This window comes from Ctenocephalides felis, unplaced genomic scaffold, assembly GCF_003426905.1.
Source record: "Ctenocephalides felis isolate EL2017-DRISC unplaced genomic scaffold, ASM342690v1 CF-g0.4_SCAFFOLD_01886, whole genome shotgun sequence".
NCBI classification, from domain to species: domain Eukaryota; kingdom Metazoa; phylum Arthropoda; class Insecta; order Siphonaptera; family Pulicidae; genus Ctenocephalides; species Ctenocephalides felis.
Genome location: NW_020538040.1, coordinates 9,228,658 through 9,249,920, shown reverse-complemented (window position 1 = coordinate 9,249,920; position 21,263 = coordinate 9,228,658). Strand labels below are relative to the sequence as shown.

General features: G+C 31.0%; 1 protein-coding gene across 1 annotated transcript; it reads right to left on the bottom strand.

Annotated features, from left to right (window-relative positions):
- Nucleotides 1-4,091: 4,091 nt before the first annotated feature.
- Nucleotides 4,092-20,004, bottom strand: LOC113378695 (peptide transporter family 1-like). The gene is given in 14 exon segments (XM_026619254.1): nucleotides 4,092-4,241; nucleotides 5,674-5,781; nucleotides 5,856-6,123; nucleotides 6,238-6,381; nucleotides 6,439-6,542; nucleotides 7,963-8,015; nucleotides 8,084-8,195; nucleotides 9,407-9,631; nucleotides 10,699-10,896; nucleotides 10,962-11,044; nucleotides 11,118-11,391; nucleotides 11,442-11,674; nucleotides 11,808-11,901; nucleotides 19,960-20,004. Coding segments are annotated over 14 exon segments (2,091 nt in total).
- Between the last annotated feature and the right edge of the window lie 1,259 nt (nucleotides 20,005-21,263).

The window sequence follows — 21,263 nt, the reverse complement described above, 5'->3', positions numbered from 1 at the left end:
AAATATCATGAAACTAGCAATAACTAGCTGTACTTAAATAAAAAAGTGAAAGGTTTTTGCATTTTACTATTAATTGCTATTTATTTGTTTTTAGATTTTGGAATAAACTTTGAGAAAAAAATTTCATACATAATATTTGTGGAACAATTTATTTCATAGGCCAATACAATAACACTTTTGGTCTTTCACTTTGATTGATATAAGTTGCATTATGTTGTTTTCATAATTCCTAAAATATTTCAATATGTCCAAAAATTGATCGATTTAATTAACTGTAATAATAGTGAACATACTAAATAAAGTCGTATGATAAATAGTAGATTTAAGTCAAATATTCCTATTTCATAACAAATTTCCACTGGATATGTTATAAACGAGGACAGATCTGCCTCTATCGACTTTATAATGATGTCAATCATCGTAATAATCAATAATTGAATAAAATTGACATCTGCAGCTATTTTCTATAATAGAAGTAAAAAATGGTCAATAATTGAATAATATTACGGAAGAGAATAGAACAGACTCGGCTCTTGTTTGATATTTATTTTTGAGAGCAAAGTATTAATATTGAAAAAAAAAACTCAGTAGATTATTTTTTTTTTCAAATCATTTTAAAAAATATTGAATACTTATCTATACAGAAATAATATACTGAAATGATAAATGCAATTACAAATGCGTATCCAAACAAGTATTTTTTGTTACTTATTTAATAAAGTGTAGTTTTGAACTTCTGGGTCTTTTGTCATTCTAATATTAAGTCATAGAAATTTTACTGTTAAGTAGATATATATGTATATTGATTTGTGTCATTCAAATCAAATTTACACATAAAACCTAACCTTCAAAAGGCACAAATGTCAAATAACAATTTCATCATAAGTGCAACTTTCGAGTCTTTTTGATAACACATAAGTAAAGTCTAACCAAAGTAAATATTTGGACGTTTCTGCAATTTGGAGGTTCGGTTTTATGTCTGAATTAAATCGAACAGCAAAGATACAGCTTTGTGACACTTCATGACTACCAACTCATACGATTATAGACCCATAACATAGCATCTTTATATTATCCTAGAATTGGCCCCATAGTTTGATTTATACATTGTAACTAAGTTTTTAATTCACTAGACATAAAAATATTATAAATATATAGATTGATTTCTAATATAAACCAGTGGGTATGGCATCGTGCCTTAAGGCAAATTGCTGGAACTTCCCGTACCATAATAAAATATTCGAGGAATATTAAATGTTGTCAAATAGTAAATACTGTAACTTTCATTATTCTTATTTTATAGACAAAATATAAAAGCTTATAAATTGGACGACGACGTTTTTATATGTTTACAGAAAAGCAAATTAACAAAACTTAATATTATTCAAAATTATTTATTTATTTATTTTATTTATTTATTTACTAATACTAATACTAATACAAATATTTTTTAAAAAAAATTAAAAAATAAAAATTTTAAATTCTGTAATATTTTTTTTCTTTTTCCGGAAGCAATTTTTTCGCAAACACAAACAGAAAGTTTTAGGAATTATGTAAATCGCATACTTAATGCTCTCAAAAACTGCAATTTTTTGCACATTAAGCTCCATATTTCCGAAACGGCTGTACCTACTTTTGCCAAAAACTAATCACCACTTCTTCCCATCATTACTTTTATTTTCTGCACTCTTTGCTACGTATCTTTGAAACGGTTGGACCTGCCCCTGCCAGAAACTAATCAGCACATCTCCCTATCAATAGGATTCGAATGTTTTTGAATCACTCAAATCGGTTAATACGTACGTCCGAAAACGTGGAGGAAAAATTGTATCCATACATACATACACACACACATCCATTTTCTCCGAGGTATGCCAAAATGTTCAGAAACCTTCAAAGCGTGAAGATATGCAAAAAATGTTCAATTTCGATTTTTGGACCAATCCAGTAACGTACCCTACGGGGAGTTAATAAGGTATATTGGAAAATGACTAATTTTATGCCATTTAGATATTATTTTTAAAAAATCTATGAAATCCGTATCTGCTAGTAAAGAGCCTAATTATCCTATTAAATTTCCTACTTTAAATTTTTACATTGAACTTCAGTTTGAAATTACATAATGAACGCGAAATCTTAGTTCGTCCAGTATGTGTTCTTCCACTGGAAAATACTACGTGAATGATCGTGAGTGATATATTTATTATTTTTACAATATTTTTACTAATTTTAAATCGATAGTGTTAAATAATTATTTTAAATTTATGCTCGTAAGAATATTGTTAATAATTGTTACTATTTGTGTTTTAATAGGGGTAAGTGTAAAACAAACATTTTTTAACCAGGTGTCTTCTACTTGAAGCACTTATAACCCGAAAAATGGAAATAATCAACTTAAACAATAGGAATTGAGTTATAGATATTTTCAAAATTGTAACGATAAAATTTTTAAGTGTTTACTTCGAAAATAAAGTTTTCGCTTTCTCTAATAAATAATCAAAGCGATTTCCAATTGTTATCTTTAAAACATACTTATAATATCTGTAATTGTATTAATTAAATTAAATTTGTTTTAAGTATTTCATTTTAGGTCGTGTTCTAAAAATGTATTTTATTTAAGCGTAGACGTCAACGGTGATCAGTACAAAAAAGAGCGAAATATATCGTTGCATGTCCTAAGAGTTTGGCGTAATAAATCGTAACACAATCAATTATACTATTAATTATGAAAATACATATCTTTTTTAATTCTGGTGATAAACGATTCAGAATGACTAAAAACACACAACAAAATATACATTGTGCATGTAACCACTTTTCATAAGCCTATAATATTTTAAGATGTTCCTTAGAACAATGAAGTCTATTTCTTGACAAAGTTACATTAAAATCGTAAAAAAATACACAATTAAATACAAAAATACATGATTTTGTTCAACTTTGGTGATACGCGATTCAGAATGACTCGCAACTTCGGAGAACCAAAATGAATAAGTTGCATTTTTCAGCGAAGACAAACTTCTCTAAATAATTTTCGAACAATATATTATCTAAACCCAATTTATAATATTTATATGTGTGTATTGAGAGTTCTACAGTTCAATGGTTAAGCTCACGGACCCGTGTGGACGGGGTCGGAAGCTCAATTTCCGCTCTGGGCAACCTGATGTCGTGCAGTAGCAATGTCCATTCTAAAATATAGATTAAAATTTTATGTTTCCAAATGAAAATAGTCTATTTTGGGCACCGCGGTGTAAAATGGCAATGGGAAATCTGTCACACTAGTCTTTCCTAAATCAAGTTGGAGTTTAACTATATAATATTTATATGTGTGTGTTGGGTGTTCCATGGTTCAATGGTTAAGCTCACGGACTCGTGTGGACGGGGTCGGGAGCTCGTAACCCTCTCTGGGCAACCTGATGTCATTCAGCAGCTATGTCCATTTTCACTTGAAAATATAGATCAAAAATCTATTTCAAACTGAAAATAAGCCCATTTGAGGCACTGCGAAGTGAAATGGCAATGAGAAAAAAAAGTTGTGAGTTTAACTCAGCTCACGAATATTTAATATTTATGTGTATGTTACCTTTTACATAAATGTTCTGCCAAATAAAAAACAAAAATTTAAAAAAAAATGAAAAAAAAAATAATTCGAATTTAATATCCGACTAATTAGAATTCATTCATAAAAGTGCATTTTTTAAATTTTTGCACAGAATTAGCTCATTTTTAACAAATAAAGATTTACTTTTAACAAATAAAGATATTGGAGATAAAGATATTGGATATCTAATTTCAGTAGTTCAATTAAATCAATTTCATTATATCAATATTTGAAATAGATTTATTATTATATTACGCAAAGATTTATTTTCCAATACATTTTGCTAACAAAACTGAGTAAATATTATAACTCTTCATTTTAAACACCACGTCAGGCTAAACCGAACACTTATCGATGAGTATAAATAAAATTAATTACTTTTACAACAAGCGTTCTTGATGTTTGAACAATTGCAAGCGATTTGAAAAACTTAGTACAATTAATATTTTTATAAAGAATTCGATTTTATCATTTACAACAAAAAAAATCAGTCCTGTATCGGCATAAACCTGGTAGACATCATCGCGCATGATGACCCATCAGCTTGGACACCTAAGACAACGTAATTTCTGGACATAAACCAAAACAGCAACATGTCCAGGAATTGAAGACCAGCAAATAAGAAAAATTCGTGCGCCTTTAAAATTATAATTAAATTACTTTTAAGAAAAATCGCAATGAGTCATGCCATATAATTACAATTATATAGCTTATTTTAATTGATTTACTTTTATTAAGGGGGAATTTTGGTCTTTTATTAAGGCATGAATTTTATGAGATTTTTGTAAGACCATGAAAAAAAGGAAAAAAATATTTTACTATCCATTATTTTACAAGTTATTAATTAATATTTTGAGAATTTAGGGAAAAAAATCAAAACAGTCAAAAAGTGTTAATTAAGAAGGTGATGAAGTGGGTGGTCTCAAAAAATTGGCAGGTGACCATACCCATGATTTCAGCCCTCCAAATAACCTGAAGATAAAAATCTGTACTATTAAGGAGGCGTCTATTATTCACGTGATCGATTTTTTAAGGATTTTTGGATTGTCCTTTTTGTATTGCATGTGTATATGAGATAAGTTAATATTTTTTCTAAATGTTTATTTTGTCCTATATTTTTTTATCTACCATCTATACATCCTTTGCTAAAGATAATATTAATTCACTATGCAGTTTGGGTTTTAATTTAGGTTGCGTTTTTTGTAACTACAATGCAATGTGAGGTATGGGTATATATTAGAGTGGGTCGATTTGTATGGGCAAAAAAAGTCGCACAGGCACATATGATTTTTGGATACTAGATATCAAAATAAGATACTTTGCTATAGCAATCATATCTCTAAAATAAATTCTAATGTCCCGTGCATTGACCCAAAGATTGGGTCAAATTTTGAAAAATCATGTTCTGGCTCATTTAAGGCGCCTTAAGTGTCCAAATGTATGACCGACCCCCACTAACTTTGGAAGGTCGATCAACCCATCCCCATGGTTCACCCCCTGGGACTTCCCCTTAGGGGTCTATCATATAAAAATTGCATCATTTGTGGTACTTCAACATGACAAAAATCAGCGATTTATTTTTATTATAAAATTTATTTAAACCTAACATATGTAAATAAAACTTATAAATTATTGCTTGAAGTCTTTTTTAGTTTCCAATCTAGAAAATTTCGCACGGCTCCTCTGATGTCGTATAAATTATTATCTGAAAAAAAATGGTTTTGAAAAAAACATTTTTTGCTGACATGAGTAAAATACCAAAAACGATGATTTTTTGCAATTTTTGTATGGGGCACCTCTAAGGGTGGCCCAGGGGGTACACCATGAACACGATTGGATCGGCCTTTCCATGTTATTGAGGTCGGTTATACATTTGGGCGCAATTGGGGCTCTCTAAATGGGTTAAAACAGAATTTTTCAAAATTCAACCTCTATCTTTGGATCAATGCACGGGAGATCAGAATTCATTTTAGAAGTATAGTTTCCTTAGCAAAGTATCTTATTTTGATCCCTAGTATCCGAAAATCATATCGACGCGCCCTAGTATATATAAATAAAAATAAACTCACCTGACTCGAGAACATATTCATTTTGGTTATACAAATCGTTAACAAATTACCGGCAGCTACACAGAGATACCAAGCACCTAGAGTTATAGTTTTCATTGATTTGGGAGCCTAAAATTTTATTACCAAAAATCAAAATATTGTATGGTATAAAAAACAAATAGGTTATTTAATTAGTCTTTAACCTGAGTGAAGCTAAATTCCAACCCCGAAATCGCAAACAAAACTTCAGCCAAACTAAGGAGAAAATACTGTGGAAGTATCCACAGTATATGGACATTACTGGCAGGTGTGGCTGCCTGCAGCATATTGAAATCTATTTCTCCCTTATCTGTTTCTCTCAATATTAAAGAATACACAGCACCCATTTCCAGTCGCATGTCGAATTCCTGTGAAGCATATTGTACCATTACTCCTGATGATAGATGGTTAGTGGTCAATCGGTAATGGTAGCTAGAAAAAAGTTGATGGGTTAAATTATTGCCTTTGCATTTTATAAAAGGAAAAAGATCCAGAAATTTTATTTTAACACAAGTAAATAAATGGTATACCAAAGTATCTACTTACAAACCAGAACGCAATTCTGTGTACCCAGACACCTTTAATCCTGGCGATATATGACTTGAAGAAAAACTAATTTTTCCCCCATTTGTATCTACAATGTCTAAGGTAATATTCACAAGTTTTGAAGAAGTAACTAAAACTTCAATCCTAAAAGCACAAACATAATTACTTTTTCAAATAATATGTAATATGTTTATTTTTTACCTCAATTTAGATTTTCCTGATAAGGCTTTATCGATTTCCAAAGGCTGTGTTAGTTTTAGAGCAAGTCCATTATCTTCGGTTACGCCAACTAATAACGTGCGCACCTAAAATGTAAAATGATTAATTTTTTTATCACTTTTTAACTATCCGAGGGAAAATCCGACGATTCAAGTTATTCTAAAGCGTTTCAGAAAAAATGTGAAAAAAATATGTGTATGTTAACTAATATTTGACCTTTCGTCAAAACTGCACTGATTTCAAAATTTTAAAAGGCACGTAGGTTCGTTTTGCGCAGTCGAGTCGTTTGTTTACAGTTAATAGAAAAGTGCAAAAATTTTCGTCAACGTTTTAGGCAAATGAAAATAATTTTTTTTATATATCTTTACGTTTCCGATGTTTCTGAACATTTTGGCATACCTTACAAAAAAAATTGATGCATGTGTGTGTGCGTGTATGTATGTGCGAATACAATCGTAAAAATTTACAATTTTTAATTGCAAACAATACAATGTGTCGACGATTTCGAGAACGGATCTACCAATTTGAATGATTCCTATTGATATTCCTTAGATATTCTTACTAATTAACTTCCCGCAGAACAACTTTATATTTCCGCCAAAAAATCCGACTTGTTTCGTTTTTCGACGTTTCAAATGCTCCTGAATACTTTAAGAAGAAAAATGGAAAAAGTATATGTAGGCGCTTGTGGGCCAAAATTTTATATTTTTGGTTGAGTTTGGTTTTCTAAAAAAAAAGAGCTGAACCGATGTCATCAATTACAGTGATATTCTACTTCATCTTTTTCACCAAAAATCCTGATCGTAATAGTTTGTTGAAAAAAAAAATTAGACGATTTTATTGCAACTTTGCACAGTGTTAGTTTATTGAACAAACATTCTAAAATATATTATACGCATACAAAAAGTGGTATAGTTATGAAAATTCAGGGAACGATTCTACCGCACAACAGGCAAATGTTATGGCAAGGCCATGTTACGCTCCAACTTCCATACATTATGTTACTGAATCATACTAGATACTGTCAAAATGTCATGTATTTGCTGTGCATTCAGACGTTTTACACATAAACTGCAACGTCACTCGTATGTTATGAAGCTGAGTCAGAAAGACCCTGTTATCTAAGATCGTTTTTTTGACGTTTGTACAGGTTTTAGGTCAGGTTTTCTATCTGACAACCTGAGGAAATCGCCTGACTGCACAACAACCACATGGCTTTTGTCAATATTCATAACGAATTTGTACGGAAAGTTCTTCCTAACATAGCTTTGCCATATCATTGGTCTGTTATGGGGCAGAATCGGTCCCTCATTAATGTTTTGAATGATAAACAGTTGATTATTAGATTATTTCCATATTTTCGATACATCCATGCAACTTTCCTTAAGAAAATATGGCACTTACACCTATTTATTTTTACCTGCCGTTCGGTTAAGTTGACTTTCAAATGAGTGCCCGGTTGATCTAGCTCTATTTCATCACATAGCATTGGTGCAAAGCCAAAACCTCGTATACTTCCCAAGGATTAGCTGGTAAATTGTTAAATTCTCTACGAGCACCTATAAATTATAATAAAACATAAAAAATATATGGTTAGCATTATCCATTATAATTTAATTGGTCTTACCGGCATCTAATCGTATAGTGTCTTCTAATCCTATAATTTCACATGGGCATGGCAAGGTGTTCACGACATACAGACGTGCTTCTCCTGGTAGAGGTACTTGTGGATACGTGGACTATCAACAAAAAATTAGGGGGAAAAAATATAAATATATAATATGCAAATATTCTTTTAAGCCGTTTTAATAAAATAAGATATTTAATAACGGCAAATATGTTACCATCTGTTGAAAAATTTCGAACTAAATTATTCAAAAATTCAAACTATTGCACAGACACATTATTAAATGCTATACTATACTGTAAATAAATAAACTGGTGGTGCATGGCATCGTGCCTTGAGGAAAATTGTTGGAACTTCCCGTACCGAAAAAAATCGATTTTTGAGATTTTTAAAATTTTTAAAAAAATTGACATTTTTCTCTGTTCTCTCAAAAAATCATTTACCATTTTTGGCACTTTTTGCCCCATATCTTCGAAACGGCCAGACCTGCCTTTGCCAAAAACTAATCAGCATGTCTTCTTATCAATACGAATCGAATGTTTGTTGAATTAGTGAAATCGGTTGATCCGTGTTCCCAAAATCGTCAATGAAAATTTGTATCCGCACATATACACACGCACACACACACATACATCCATTTTTCTAAGGTATGCCAAATAAAACTTGGGATACTCATGAATTAATATAGTTACATCTTATTGATTAAGTCAATTATTTACATAAGTTGGAATGTTCATGCAACTTGCCTTAAGGCGAAATTCCACTTACACATAGTTAAATTTTCATTCATTACAAATATGGAATATTTGTATTTAAAAACGATAAACATGTGTTCCATCTGTTTGAAAATTTATGAACTAACATTATAACTAACTATTCCACGGACACATTATTGAATGCAATTATTATACAGAAAAACCCGTTTAAGACGATTTTTTGTGGCCTTAACAAATATCCAACACGAAAAAGTCTTCCTAATATTATGTTTTCTCAATGTTTCAAACCATCCTGAATCGTTGAGACCAAATTTAGAAAAAGTATATGTACCAATTTTTTACTATTCGTCGACGTTTCCTCAAAAACGGCTGCACCGATTTCAATGTAACTCGATAGAAACTCGTTTACCAGTTTTGCATGCGCTCGTTCTAGCCGTTTCTTTGTAATTAGCAGAAAAAAGTAAAATTTTGCGACCACATTATAGCCAAAAATTCTGGATCAATTTTTAAATTTCAAAAACCGTTCGAATGACATTGGTTAGAAATCGTGCTGATAAGTTTTTGATAAAAATCGGACCAGTTTAACTGTAATTATCATTACTATTACCTGCAACCGCATCTCTAAAAGACCCGAAGCAACAAAAGCCAATCCAGCAACAATACCACCAATCAGCATTCTCTTCAAAGGATTTGGATTAAATCCACTCTTTATGAATAAATGATATATTTGTTCCAAAATTGGTATCAGTAATAAAGCAAGAAAAGGATTGGCTACTTGGGTTTGATCTGGTTGTATCTGGACGCCAAAAATGTTTCCATTCATTCGTGAAGCCTAATAATATAAAGAAAATTAGGCGTTATGCCTTAAATCGTTAACTGTGATTGATAAATATAATTGTCAAAAAACAATTTTAGATTGCTTATATTAATACCAATTCAAAACGAGTTAAAATATTTGGCGCAAAACAGCTTTGTGTTTTTTATTCGCTGGTATCTTTAAAAATACAAGCGTTTTGGGTCGAATTTTTTAATTTGTGCTCCAATTTGATATATATAATAGTATAACAATATTTTATCTTAAAAAGGTTTTTTCGAAACACCATTTCCGAATTTGCTGCACATTACTCAAAAACAAAGGTGATCCCTTCAATTTTTTTCACAGTTCTATATACATTTTCGTAAAAATAACTTCGATTATCGGATCAAAAATCTAATTTTGGCATCAAAAAAAAAAAATTAGTTATCAGTTTTTTTTAAAAAATGCCGTCATTTTGTCAATTTTGATTTTTTTCTTTCGTACTTTTTTCTCTATTATCTGTAACACAACACTATAACAAATACATTTTAAACAAAAATTTTTTGAACCAAAATGTTCAATCAAACTTTCGAAATAATTTCGATTTTGCTCATTAATAACTTCATAAGTCGGGAATTTGATCTTTCAAGTTTTTTACGTAAAATGAATGAGATAATGCAAAGAGGCACATGACTTTTTTCTTAGGGTAAGATTAGCCTAATTCCAAAATTTATGCAGTTGAAGCACAGTAAAAAATTCAGTGGCTACATCCTATTTTCCTCTCCATTTACTGCACTAAAATATTTAATAATATACACTTCAATAGAAATAAACAGATAAACTTTCCATTCAGGTAATATTTTTCATTTTAAATTTACTAACAGTGAACTTTATATCTGATAATAAATTAGATCTTATCGATATAACAGTACATTTCCATTGAAAATAAATAAGTTTCGATATGATAACACTAAAACTACTTTAAGTTTAGACTTTTCAACATATTTTCTCAATAAATAAAACAAATTTTATAGTTTTGACCGAAACGTTCAAATAATCAAATGTAGGACTTCTATAACCGGATAATAATAAAAATACTTTGCCTGAAATGTCCATCTGCTTCCTTGTTGGTCAAAAAGTGCCCAAAATATTGGGAGTGGCAGATAAAGATATAACACTTTCAGTAACACTTTACCGTCATCTATTAAACTTTGATTGAACTCACTACGACCTCTGTCTAAAAAATGTCTTCGAATAGTTGTAGGATTTTCTTCTTGAATATTTCTGTTCCTCAAAGCAAACTGAAAAAGATGATTAATAAAGAATAAAATTCCTAAATTTATAACTGTGTACGAATATGTTTTACTATAATCAACTTGAAAAAGTGTAAGATCTCTTTTGTCCTAGGCGTCTTTCGTCTATACCAAAATTTCCCCATTACAAAAACTCCTGAAAGATAAATTTATATTTAAATATTTTTCAATTAAAATCGTAATAAATAAAAATAGTTACTATTACAAACCAAATGACATCATCATCAAAGACGCAGTGGTTCCAAATCCTAATGTATAACACGTATCCTGATTAAAGCAAGAAAATTTTCTTTTGAAAATGGGGATCACGATCATGCCCGCCAATCCTCCTAGATTTATGGTAAAGTAAAATAATGCAAAGAATACTGCCACCAAATCTTCTTCTTTCGGCAATTGATATTGATCACCACCAAAAGCAGCCACACATGGTTTCATACCACCTGTTCCAACTGCTATGAGAAGCAGTCCGAATGATGTGGAAAACTAAAAAAATAGGGCTAGACATGTTTTTTTGTGAAAATTAATGCTTTTACTCACATTGGCTGTAGTCCTATAGGCGGAGTAGCTGCAAAACACATCAGAATTGTTCCGGCTAAATAAATTAAAATAAAATAGAAGATGGTTCGATATCGTCCTAGAAGGCCATCAGCTATAAGAGCTCCGATTATAGGAAAAGCATAGCTGACCAACATGAAGAGATGGTAAGTTATAGTGGCCAACTGTTCTGGCATCAATAGAACGTTTCGCAAATACAACGAAAGTATTGCTGGATATTAAAAATTACATTATCATAAAATCTAAGATTATGATCAATATTAGATATCACAATTTTGAGTGTTTTGGTCACCAGAATTTTACCTCTAAAAGTTATTGAATTTTGTAATTTCAATCTTACTTACTTCGTAATCCAGAAAACGCGAACCGTTCGAAAAATTCACATGCCACAATACAAAGTAAAGAAGGCTTAAACACATCGTTTTCTAAATCTAACATCTGAAATAAAAATCATGTGACATAGGCATATAATACAAGATAAACATAGAAATTGGCCCATCGACAATTTGCACAAATTGAAACAGATCACAAAACCATCACGAATAAAAAAATATTGTTTAGTAAAAGATCACAATTAAAAAATATTGATTATCTTAATAAATTTTAATTATTCTACTTTCAATTCAATGCATCAGAAAATAATAGCTGATAGCATTAAAACTTTATTTAAACTTTTATTTTTTGATGATATTGAAAATTGTGAATCAAATGAGACGCAAACAGCGTTGAAATGGGGAGAAGAGTGCGGCAAGGATGCTGCATATCACCGATCGTCAACGATGCACTTAAGGGGCACTTAGTGTGAAATTTCAAAAAAATCGATTTTTGTTTTTTTCATATTTCAGCAGATTACACCTTTAAAAATAACATATTGAAATTTCAAATCGATATCTCAAATAGTTTTTGAGTCACAGCCATTTAAAGAGTATACGAGGTGTGTTCAAAAAGTACCCGGAATTACTAATAATTAAATTTCGCGGGTCTGGAGTGTCTGATTGTCAAAAAATTTTTTTTATTGTGTTGGTATACATGCCCCTAAAGTATGATGAAATTTTCAGCTATATTCACTGTTTACTTTGTCTGTGGTAGTCGCTAAGGTTCGACGTGTTTTTCTGAGCTCGGCGATTTTTACAATGGAAGAATTGAAAAGTCAAAGAATTTGTATTAAATTTTGCGTAAAAAATGAAATAAAGTGTTGCAAAGTGCAAAAATTCACCAGATATGGCTCCGTGTGACTTTTTCCTATTCCCAAAGTTGAAGAGACCCATGAAAGGACGGCGGTTTTCCTCGATTGAAGAAAATCGCTGAGAGTGCTCAAGGACATATCAAAAAGTGAATATCAAGGGTGCTTCGAAAATTGGAAAAAACGCTGGCATAAGTGTATTATATCTGGGGGGGACTACTTTGAAGGGGACCACATTAATGTAGACGAATAAATAAATATTTTTTTGAAAAAACGAAAATTCCGGGTACTTTTGAACAGACCTCGTATATATAGTATATAGTATAACGATCATTTTATCTTTAAACGTGTTTTACTCGAAACAGCATTTTATAATTTGCTGCAGTGATTACTCAAAAACAAATGATCCAATCACTATCATTTTTTTACATGTTCTATATATAGTTAGGCGTAAAATGAACTATCGATTTTTTGATCGGATCAAAAATCGAACTTCGGCAGTCCAAAAATGACCAAAATTTTGGGTAAAATTCGACTTTTTTTTTAAACGCCGCCATTTCGTCAATTTTTGATTATTTTTTTATCTTAGTTCATTTTACAGACAATATTATCTTTGAATCTGAATTATCTGAATTTTTTTTTTTTATTTCATCCACGTAGAAGGCCGGAATCACTGCAGCAGTTAAGCGCCTTTTTTTGTCGCGCCGTTGGAGATCGACGATAACTTAAAAATATTTAATTTTTTTCTTCAAAAATTTTACTATGTATTTTTTAAAATATGTAAAAATATTTTCCTAAAATTTTGAAATGATTGATAAAGTAGTTTTTTAATATAAATTCCCAAAAATCACCTTTTTTTAGGCGGTTACACTAGTTGTGCCCCTTAAAGACACTGGACATTTTTCGATCAAAGGAGAAAAAATCACCATAATAAAATACGCCAATGATCTCGTGGTGATATCGAAAACCGAAACCGAGCTAATAAGCAGAATCGTTAAAGTTCCAGAAGATACGAAATGGAGATCAACATCGACAAATCGAAACTGATGTGAGTATCAAAACGAGATGATCATCTGAAGATAGCAGTAGGAAATCGGCAATTGGAAGACGTTGATCATTTCAAATATTTAGGAAGCATTCTGTCCAGAGATTCACAAAGAAGAGAATGCTACTGACGAGCAAACTGAGTCTTGATTTACGGAAAGACTAAAAAGTGCTGCGTCTGTAACATAGCTCTGTACGGATCGGAGATATGGACTATGAGAAAATCCGACAAGAACTATCTCGAGAGTTTTGAAATGTGGTGCTAGAGGCAATTGGAGAAGATAATGTGGACTGACAAAATAACAAATAAAGAAGTCTTGAGAAGAGAAGTCTTGAGCGAAAAAAGAACTCTACTCAGCACGATCCTGAAAAGAAAAGAAAACTGATCAGACCAGTTGCCTCCTGCATGACGTCGTCGAAGGCAAAATAGAAAGACTGAAAGGATTGGAAAGAAGAAGAATGCAGATGATTGACGACTTACGCTAGAAGAAAAAATACAGAGAACTGAGAGCCGAAGCATAGGACCAGAAAGCATGGCAGCAGAAGTTTGGAAAGAAAAATTCATAAAAACGAATATAAAGTGATGAATGAGATAATGAAATGGTAATGGGAATAATGAACAAGGGAGGGGAAGATATTTATTGACTCTGTGGTGCTCTCATATCATGGACCTGCCTTCGGGCAGACTACTAATAAAAATAAGTCGGGTTTTCCTTTCTGACAATATTAACTCCAGAACGCACAAACCGATTTCGACAATTTTGCATTTGTTGGAAAGGTCTCTGGCTTCGCAAGGTTTATTGGTAGGTTTAGTTAGTGATACATGGCATCGTGCCTTAATTCAAATTGCTGGGACTTCACGCACCGTAATTAAAAATTTGAGTAATGGCATTAGTGAGAATTATCAGAATTATGCTTGGTTAAGTCAACGAGCAATTCTTGCCGCAAAGAATAATGATGTACACGCACTGAATTTCACCATTTAATCAAAAATTGCTGGCGATTTGGTGACATAACAATGATTCTGACTGGTCTTCCGTTTGACTTCAAACGATTGCAATTTCCAGTTCGCCTTGCGTTCGCAATGACAATTAACAAGTCGCAGGACCAATCGCTTAGTGTTTGCAGGATAAATTTCAAATAGATTATTTAGAAAATCATTGTTTTTCACATGGGCAGTTATACGTTTCCTGTTCACGAGTTGGGAAACCATCCGCTTTGTTTGTGTTAATGTCAGACCAAAAAACAAAAAATGTGGTTTACCAAAGAGCACTTCAATGAAACGGATAACTTGCGGATTCACTTTCATTTTCCTAGAGAAGTTCAACTAAAATACACTTACACTGTTGTGTAATAAAATCAAATTTTTCCTTTTCAAATATAAAACATAACAAAAAATTTCTTTATCTTTCTCACTTCAAACCATCTGGTGGCGAAACGGAGTTCGTCGCGTTTGCTAGTTTATTAATATTATTAAAAATTACGAGTTTTTCTACATCTCATTACTAGTTGAATAAAAAATTGAATTTACTTCACAAAGGAAAAACCAGTCAAGAGTTGTGTTATTTAAATTTTTTTGCAACATATAAGTTTTGCTTGGTAAAACTATTATTAACTCCCCGAAGAAGTAGATGTCTTCACCAAAATTCCCGATTTGCTAATTTTATATTTTCTTATTGTTTTAAGTCATTCCGAACCATTTGACATCAACATTACAAAAAATATGTATGTGTTAACTTCAAAAACCATTTGATGAAGGATGAGGAGGATCGATGGGGATCACGTTGATTTGTTTTGGAAGAACGATCAAAGTCACAATATTATATAGACCTACGAATAGTGGCACTTATGGTAATTTGCCTCTAGGCACTATGCCATGCACCACCAATTTTATAGCCTTTCAAAATAATAGCGATTCCCCAGTGTGGATGCGGCTTTACAATTCCGATAGTTGTCCATTTTCCGTAAGATGGATATATTTTCTCATCGCACTAGTTTCAGGCGCATCCTCCTCCTTATCTATCATTTATTGACCGAAGCGAATTGACTGATAACAGTGACTCACAATCAGTCTATTTACTCCAAAGTTACACAAGCCGAGATTAAGAGTCGAAAAAATCTCGCTCGAATCCACTGATAACGTGGAATGGTGGTGGATTGCATCGGACAAATGCACCGAAGACGAGTATCGCAATTACAGGTCTGGCAGCGTTGCCAGATTAGCAAGAAAATAGCTGTCTAGAAAACAGAAGATCCAGAAAACATCAAAACATGCAGCTTGAAAAATATGAGGCTTCAAGTAAAAACTAGAACTTTAGTCAAACTTTAACCATTTTTCGATTATTGTGGCTGGTAATTTTTGTTTGTTCCTTTAAACCATAGATTCTCAAATCAATAGGACCCTTTCAGCTTAGCCATAAACATCCACTTATTCGATATCATTTTTTTCATAAATGTCTAACTGTACTGCAGTTTGTTATTAAATATTTAAAGAAACTAGTGATGCCTAGCATCGTGATTGAGACAAATTGCTGGAACTTTCCGTACCAGAAACTAATTTTTTGGGAATTCATGTGAACCACTTTGGGAATCATTGATTTACTACTTTGGTTTAATAACTTTGGAGCCGTAACGTTGAATAACATTTGCTCCAAGTTTTCTAAAATTAAGATCATTTGTTACCTTCCCGTAAGATAAGTTATAGTATAGTAATCGCAAAAAAAACAAAAATGTTTATATATCTTTACGTTTCAGATTTTGGCATACCTTAGAAAAAATGGATATAAATGGTGTGTGTGTGCGGAAAAATCAAAATATAAAAAATCTAATTTTTCAAAAAAGTCTTTTTTTCAAAAATTTCAAAATTTCTCAAAAATTTAATTTTTTCAACATTTTTCAAAGTTTTTTTTAATATTCTAGTTTTCGGTACGGGAAGTTCTAGCAATTTCTACAAAATCCTTTACAATTATAAATCTGGGTCAACAAACAAAATGCGTTCAATAATTCAGCTTTGATTTTCCATCATTTAATTTCAAGGATATCATTATGAAGTTTAACAATTAAATAAATTTGTTTACTAGCAACACGTCATATGAGTAAACAAATTCTGTTCTAATCAAACAATAAACAATGATATCTCGTTAATGTTAATAATATTTTTATTAGTTAGCGCCCGCACAATAATTCCTGATAAAACCGACGGGTCATTTGACCTCTTCATATAGAACACTACATTGAACGCATTGGTGGCACAAGAAAATTTAATTCAATTTGATAGCTATTATTTACAAAAATGATAAATAGAACTGTAAATTTATACTTGAACCATGAATAATTTAAATTTAGCCTAATAAATATTTGTTTGCAACTTTTAGAAAAAGATCCTAATACTACATGTTAATATACATCTAATTTTCTGAATATTTATTTACTAATTGTACCCATTAACGCTTTGCCGTGTTCAACTTTCAATTTAAACAAAAATGCATATTTGTTACATCTAGTCTACCAGTTTTCTTGTATTCCAGTCTACCTGTCTATATGACAATCTGTCTACCTCTCTATCTGTCTACCAGTTTACCTGTCAACCAATTTACCTGTCTACCAATTTATCTGTCAACCAATTTACCAGTCCGCCAATTCACCTGTTTACCAGTTTATCTGTCCAACAATTTATCTGTCCACCAATTTACCTGTCTACCAATTTACCAGTCCACCGATTTACCTGTGAACCAATTTACCAGTTCACCAATTTAATCACCTACGTTCTACATCTCTACCAATTAACCTGCCAACTTGTTTATCTACATATTTGTCTGTCTGCATATTTGCCTATCTACCAGTTGTCTTGTCTACGGTTTTACATATCGTTTAATTTACATGTACACCAGTTTACCTATCTACCAATTTACCTGTATACCTGTTGTACGTACCTATCTATCTACCTATCTATCTGTTTACCTATTTACCTGGCCACGAGTTTATCTGTCCACCAATATACTTGTCAACTTGTTTATCAGTCTACCAATTTAGCTGTCTACCAATTTAGTTGTTGACCAATTTAGCTGTCCACCAATTTACTTGTTCAATAATTTACCTGTCTACCAATTCACCTATCAACTTGTTTATTAATCCACCATCAATTCTAAATTGTGCTTTTTTGTTTGATAAAAAGATTTAATTATTTTATTTATTTATATTTCCAAGTTTATGTTTGGTTCAGGTTTTTACTTTTTTTCCTTTGTATCATTCAAAATTGAGGATCCACTGGTGATGACAGTATTTTATGTCGAAACGTATGAAATAATAAAGATGATTTAGATTCTTCACCTTTTACTTTTTTATATATGTATATTTATATCTACAAACTTTTATAGAACAATTCAAAATGATCAAGAAACCGTAAAATTTAAAAATAGAATAACAAAAATCTATCCCATATAGCTTCGATCTATTTTAATAATCGTCGCCGCCTATGTCGATCTTGGTATTCCGATCCCAGACAAAATATGTTATTGATCAATCTGACCAGACAATGGGACTTAGTCATTGTTTATAACAATTTAAAAATATTTAGTAACAATAAGGTCAATACGGCGACGGCATAGGATTTCTTATCACGAGAAACAGTTAAAGCAGCTGATTTTGAAGAGTCAGGAAAATATTAAAGGACTAGTGGTGTATGACATCAAAACAGAACAATGCTAAAAATAAAAATGAACAAAAAATTAAAATAAGTTTAAAAAAAAATCTATTTGACTTCTTTCATTTTTTGAACTTTTAAATACCATTATGTTTGTATATATTCTCAAATATACAAATTTTTCAAATCAATTCCTTTAGCCTTTTTTATAAAGTTTTTTTTTAATTTATTTTTATTGGCCTCGCATTGAAGCTTTTAGCCATCCACAATATTTTTTTTACATTATACTATTTTTATCATTACATTATACTATCTTGATATATCCTCTATACTATCCAATTTCCTTCACAACTGACTTCTTCATTCTACTTTTTCTTCTAATCTTGCTTCTTTTTCTAAAATCTAATTCCATTCTGTCTCAAATCAACTATTCGAATTTTAATTAATTTCAATCCGACAAACAAATCAAATGATAATTCTATGCCAGTGCTAAGACTCGAACCGAGTATCCCCAAATCGAGCATTCCCAAATTGTTCTCGAATTTTCTAGAACATTTTATTATCTACATATACATAAAAATAAGTCGGGTTTTCCTTCCTGACGATTTAACTCCAGAACGCACGAACCGATTTCCACAATTTTGCATTCGTTGAAAAGTTTCGGGCTCCGCAAGGTTTATAGCTAAGAAAATTAGTGATGCATGGCATCGTGCCTTAACGCAAATTGCTGGAACTTCACGCACCGTAATTAAAAATTCGAGTAATGACATTAGTGAAAATTATCAGAATTATGCTTGGTAAAGTCCACGAACAATTCTTGCAGCAAAGTATAATAATGTACACGCACTGAATTTCACCATTCAATCAAAAATTGCTGACGATTTGGTGACATACCAATGATTCCGACTGGTCTTCCGTTTGACTTCAAACGATTGCAATATCCAGTTCGCCTTGCGTTCGCAATAACAAGTCGCAAGGCCAATCGCTTAGTGTTTGCAGGATAAATTACAAATAAATTATTTAGAAAATCATTGTTTTTCACATGGGCAGTTATACGTTGCCTATTCACGAGTTGAAAAACCATCCGCTTTGTTTGTGTTAACGTCAGACCAAAAAACAAAAAAATGTGGTTTACCAAAGAGCACTTCAATGAAACGGATAATTTGCGGATTTACTTTAATTTACTTAACAAACTTTACTGTTGTGTAATAAAATCAAATTTTTTCTTTTCAAATATAAAACAAACAAAAAATTCCTTCATCTTTCTCACGAAACCATCTGGTGGCGAAACGGAGTTCGTCGGGTTTGCTAGTATTCTATAGATTTTGATTTTTTGTAAACATTTTTATTGATATAATCAAATAGCATTTTGATTGAATGACTATTTGTTCTATGAAAGGCATACATTTTTGTAAATTATTACATTTATTGAACATTGATAGTAAGATGACAAAAACTTTGGAAAATAAAATATTTAGTAAGAAAGAAGCCAAAAATGGAAAAGAAAAGGCAAGAAATTGTTTTAAACACAAATATTATTTGTTTTCAATTTTGGGAATTTTTGAAAATTGAACACTTGATGGCAATCTACATTTTTGATATAGTTACTGAAATATTCACTTTTTACCAGTATTGGTACTTCAAACATTCCTTTTTCTGTAACTCTTAACATTTCTAAATTTGGCAATTTTTTTCAAATGCTTATACAACTCCTATTTTGCTAAATTTCCACTTTAATGGTTCTAGCCCTAACATTATTCTCTTTAAATTGTTGATATAAATTTAATTTGTTCCAAATATTAATACCAATACTATTTCTGGTCCTTATACTTCAACTTTTGGCACAAACTTCATTTTCTTTTAACTTTTTAAAGTTTACTTCTCGGAACTTTACTTATCAACATCTTACCTTTATGAATACTTAGATTTTTTGTGAAGGTACTTTATAATCTAGTAAAAAATACTAGTTCTAAGTGGCATTTTGCTTTAAGGCAAGTTGCATCAAATGTGTTACCAGGAAGAGCAACTATCATCAAGACTAAAGACCACTTACAACTAGTTTTGTTTTACCTAAATTACAATCTGCCTTCACAAAAACTAAGTAATTTTAAAGTTGAGATGTAAATAAGAACAGTTTCGAAAAGTAAACTCCTTCGCGGTTGAATAAATGATGATGTCGCTACATATATTTTATTTCTCACATAGGACAACCAGTAAAATATTCATTCAAAAACAAAATACCGACAAAATTTTGGTATTTCCTAAACATCCTCTAGCATGTTGTGGAGGTGGCTTTATTTTACAATCTTAATAACAAACATAACACCATTGTTATCTTCGTAAAACATCATAAGCACGGAAACGAAACGATAAATCTTCTAGAAAAACAACTCAGAACTTCGTCAGTCTAACACAGGACTTGCAATAAACAGCACCATAATTTTAGAAAAATATTAATAAAATATTAAACGATTTATAATAAATTTAGAATAATTAATAATAAGTGCGTGATATTGATAACCACAAAATACATGGATTAAACTAATTAAAATAAATAAATTAATATTTTAAATATAATGCAATTGCAATCCAAAATCGTTACCTTGTTAATTTCTTTAAAACAGAAGAAATTTTAATTACTACGTATAAAATAATCAAATGCATATTAATATACAAAATAATCGTGATAGTTATTAATAAATTAATTAATAAAATAATTTATTAATGAAGTTTTGAGTGTATGATATCAAAACTTGACACGTGATAAAATTTTGCATTTTGTAGAAAGAAATTACTGTTAAAAATTTTAAATAAATAATTTAATATTTATTATTTAATAAACAGTATTAATATAAATGTGAAAAAATTAATTTAATACTACAGTGTATAACTATTAATTATATCACCAAAACTAATTCATTTCCATTTGTT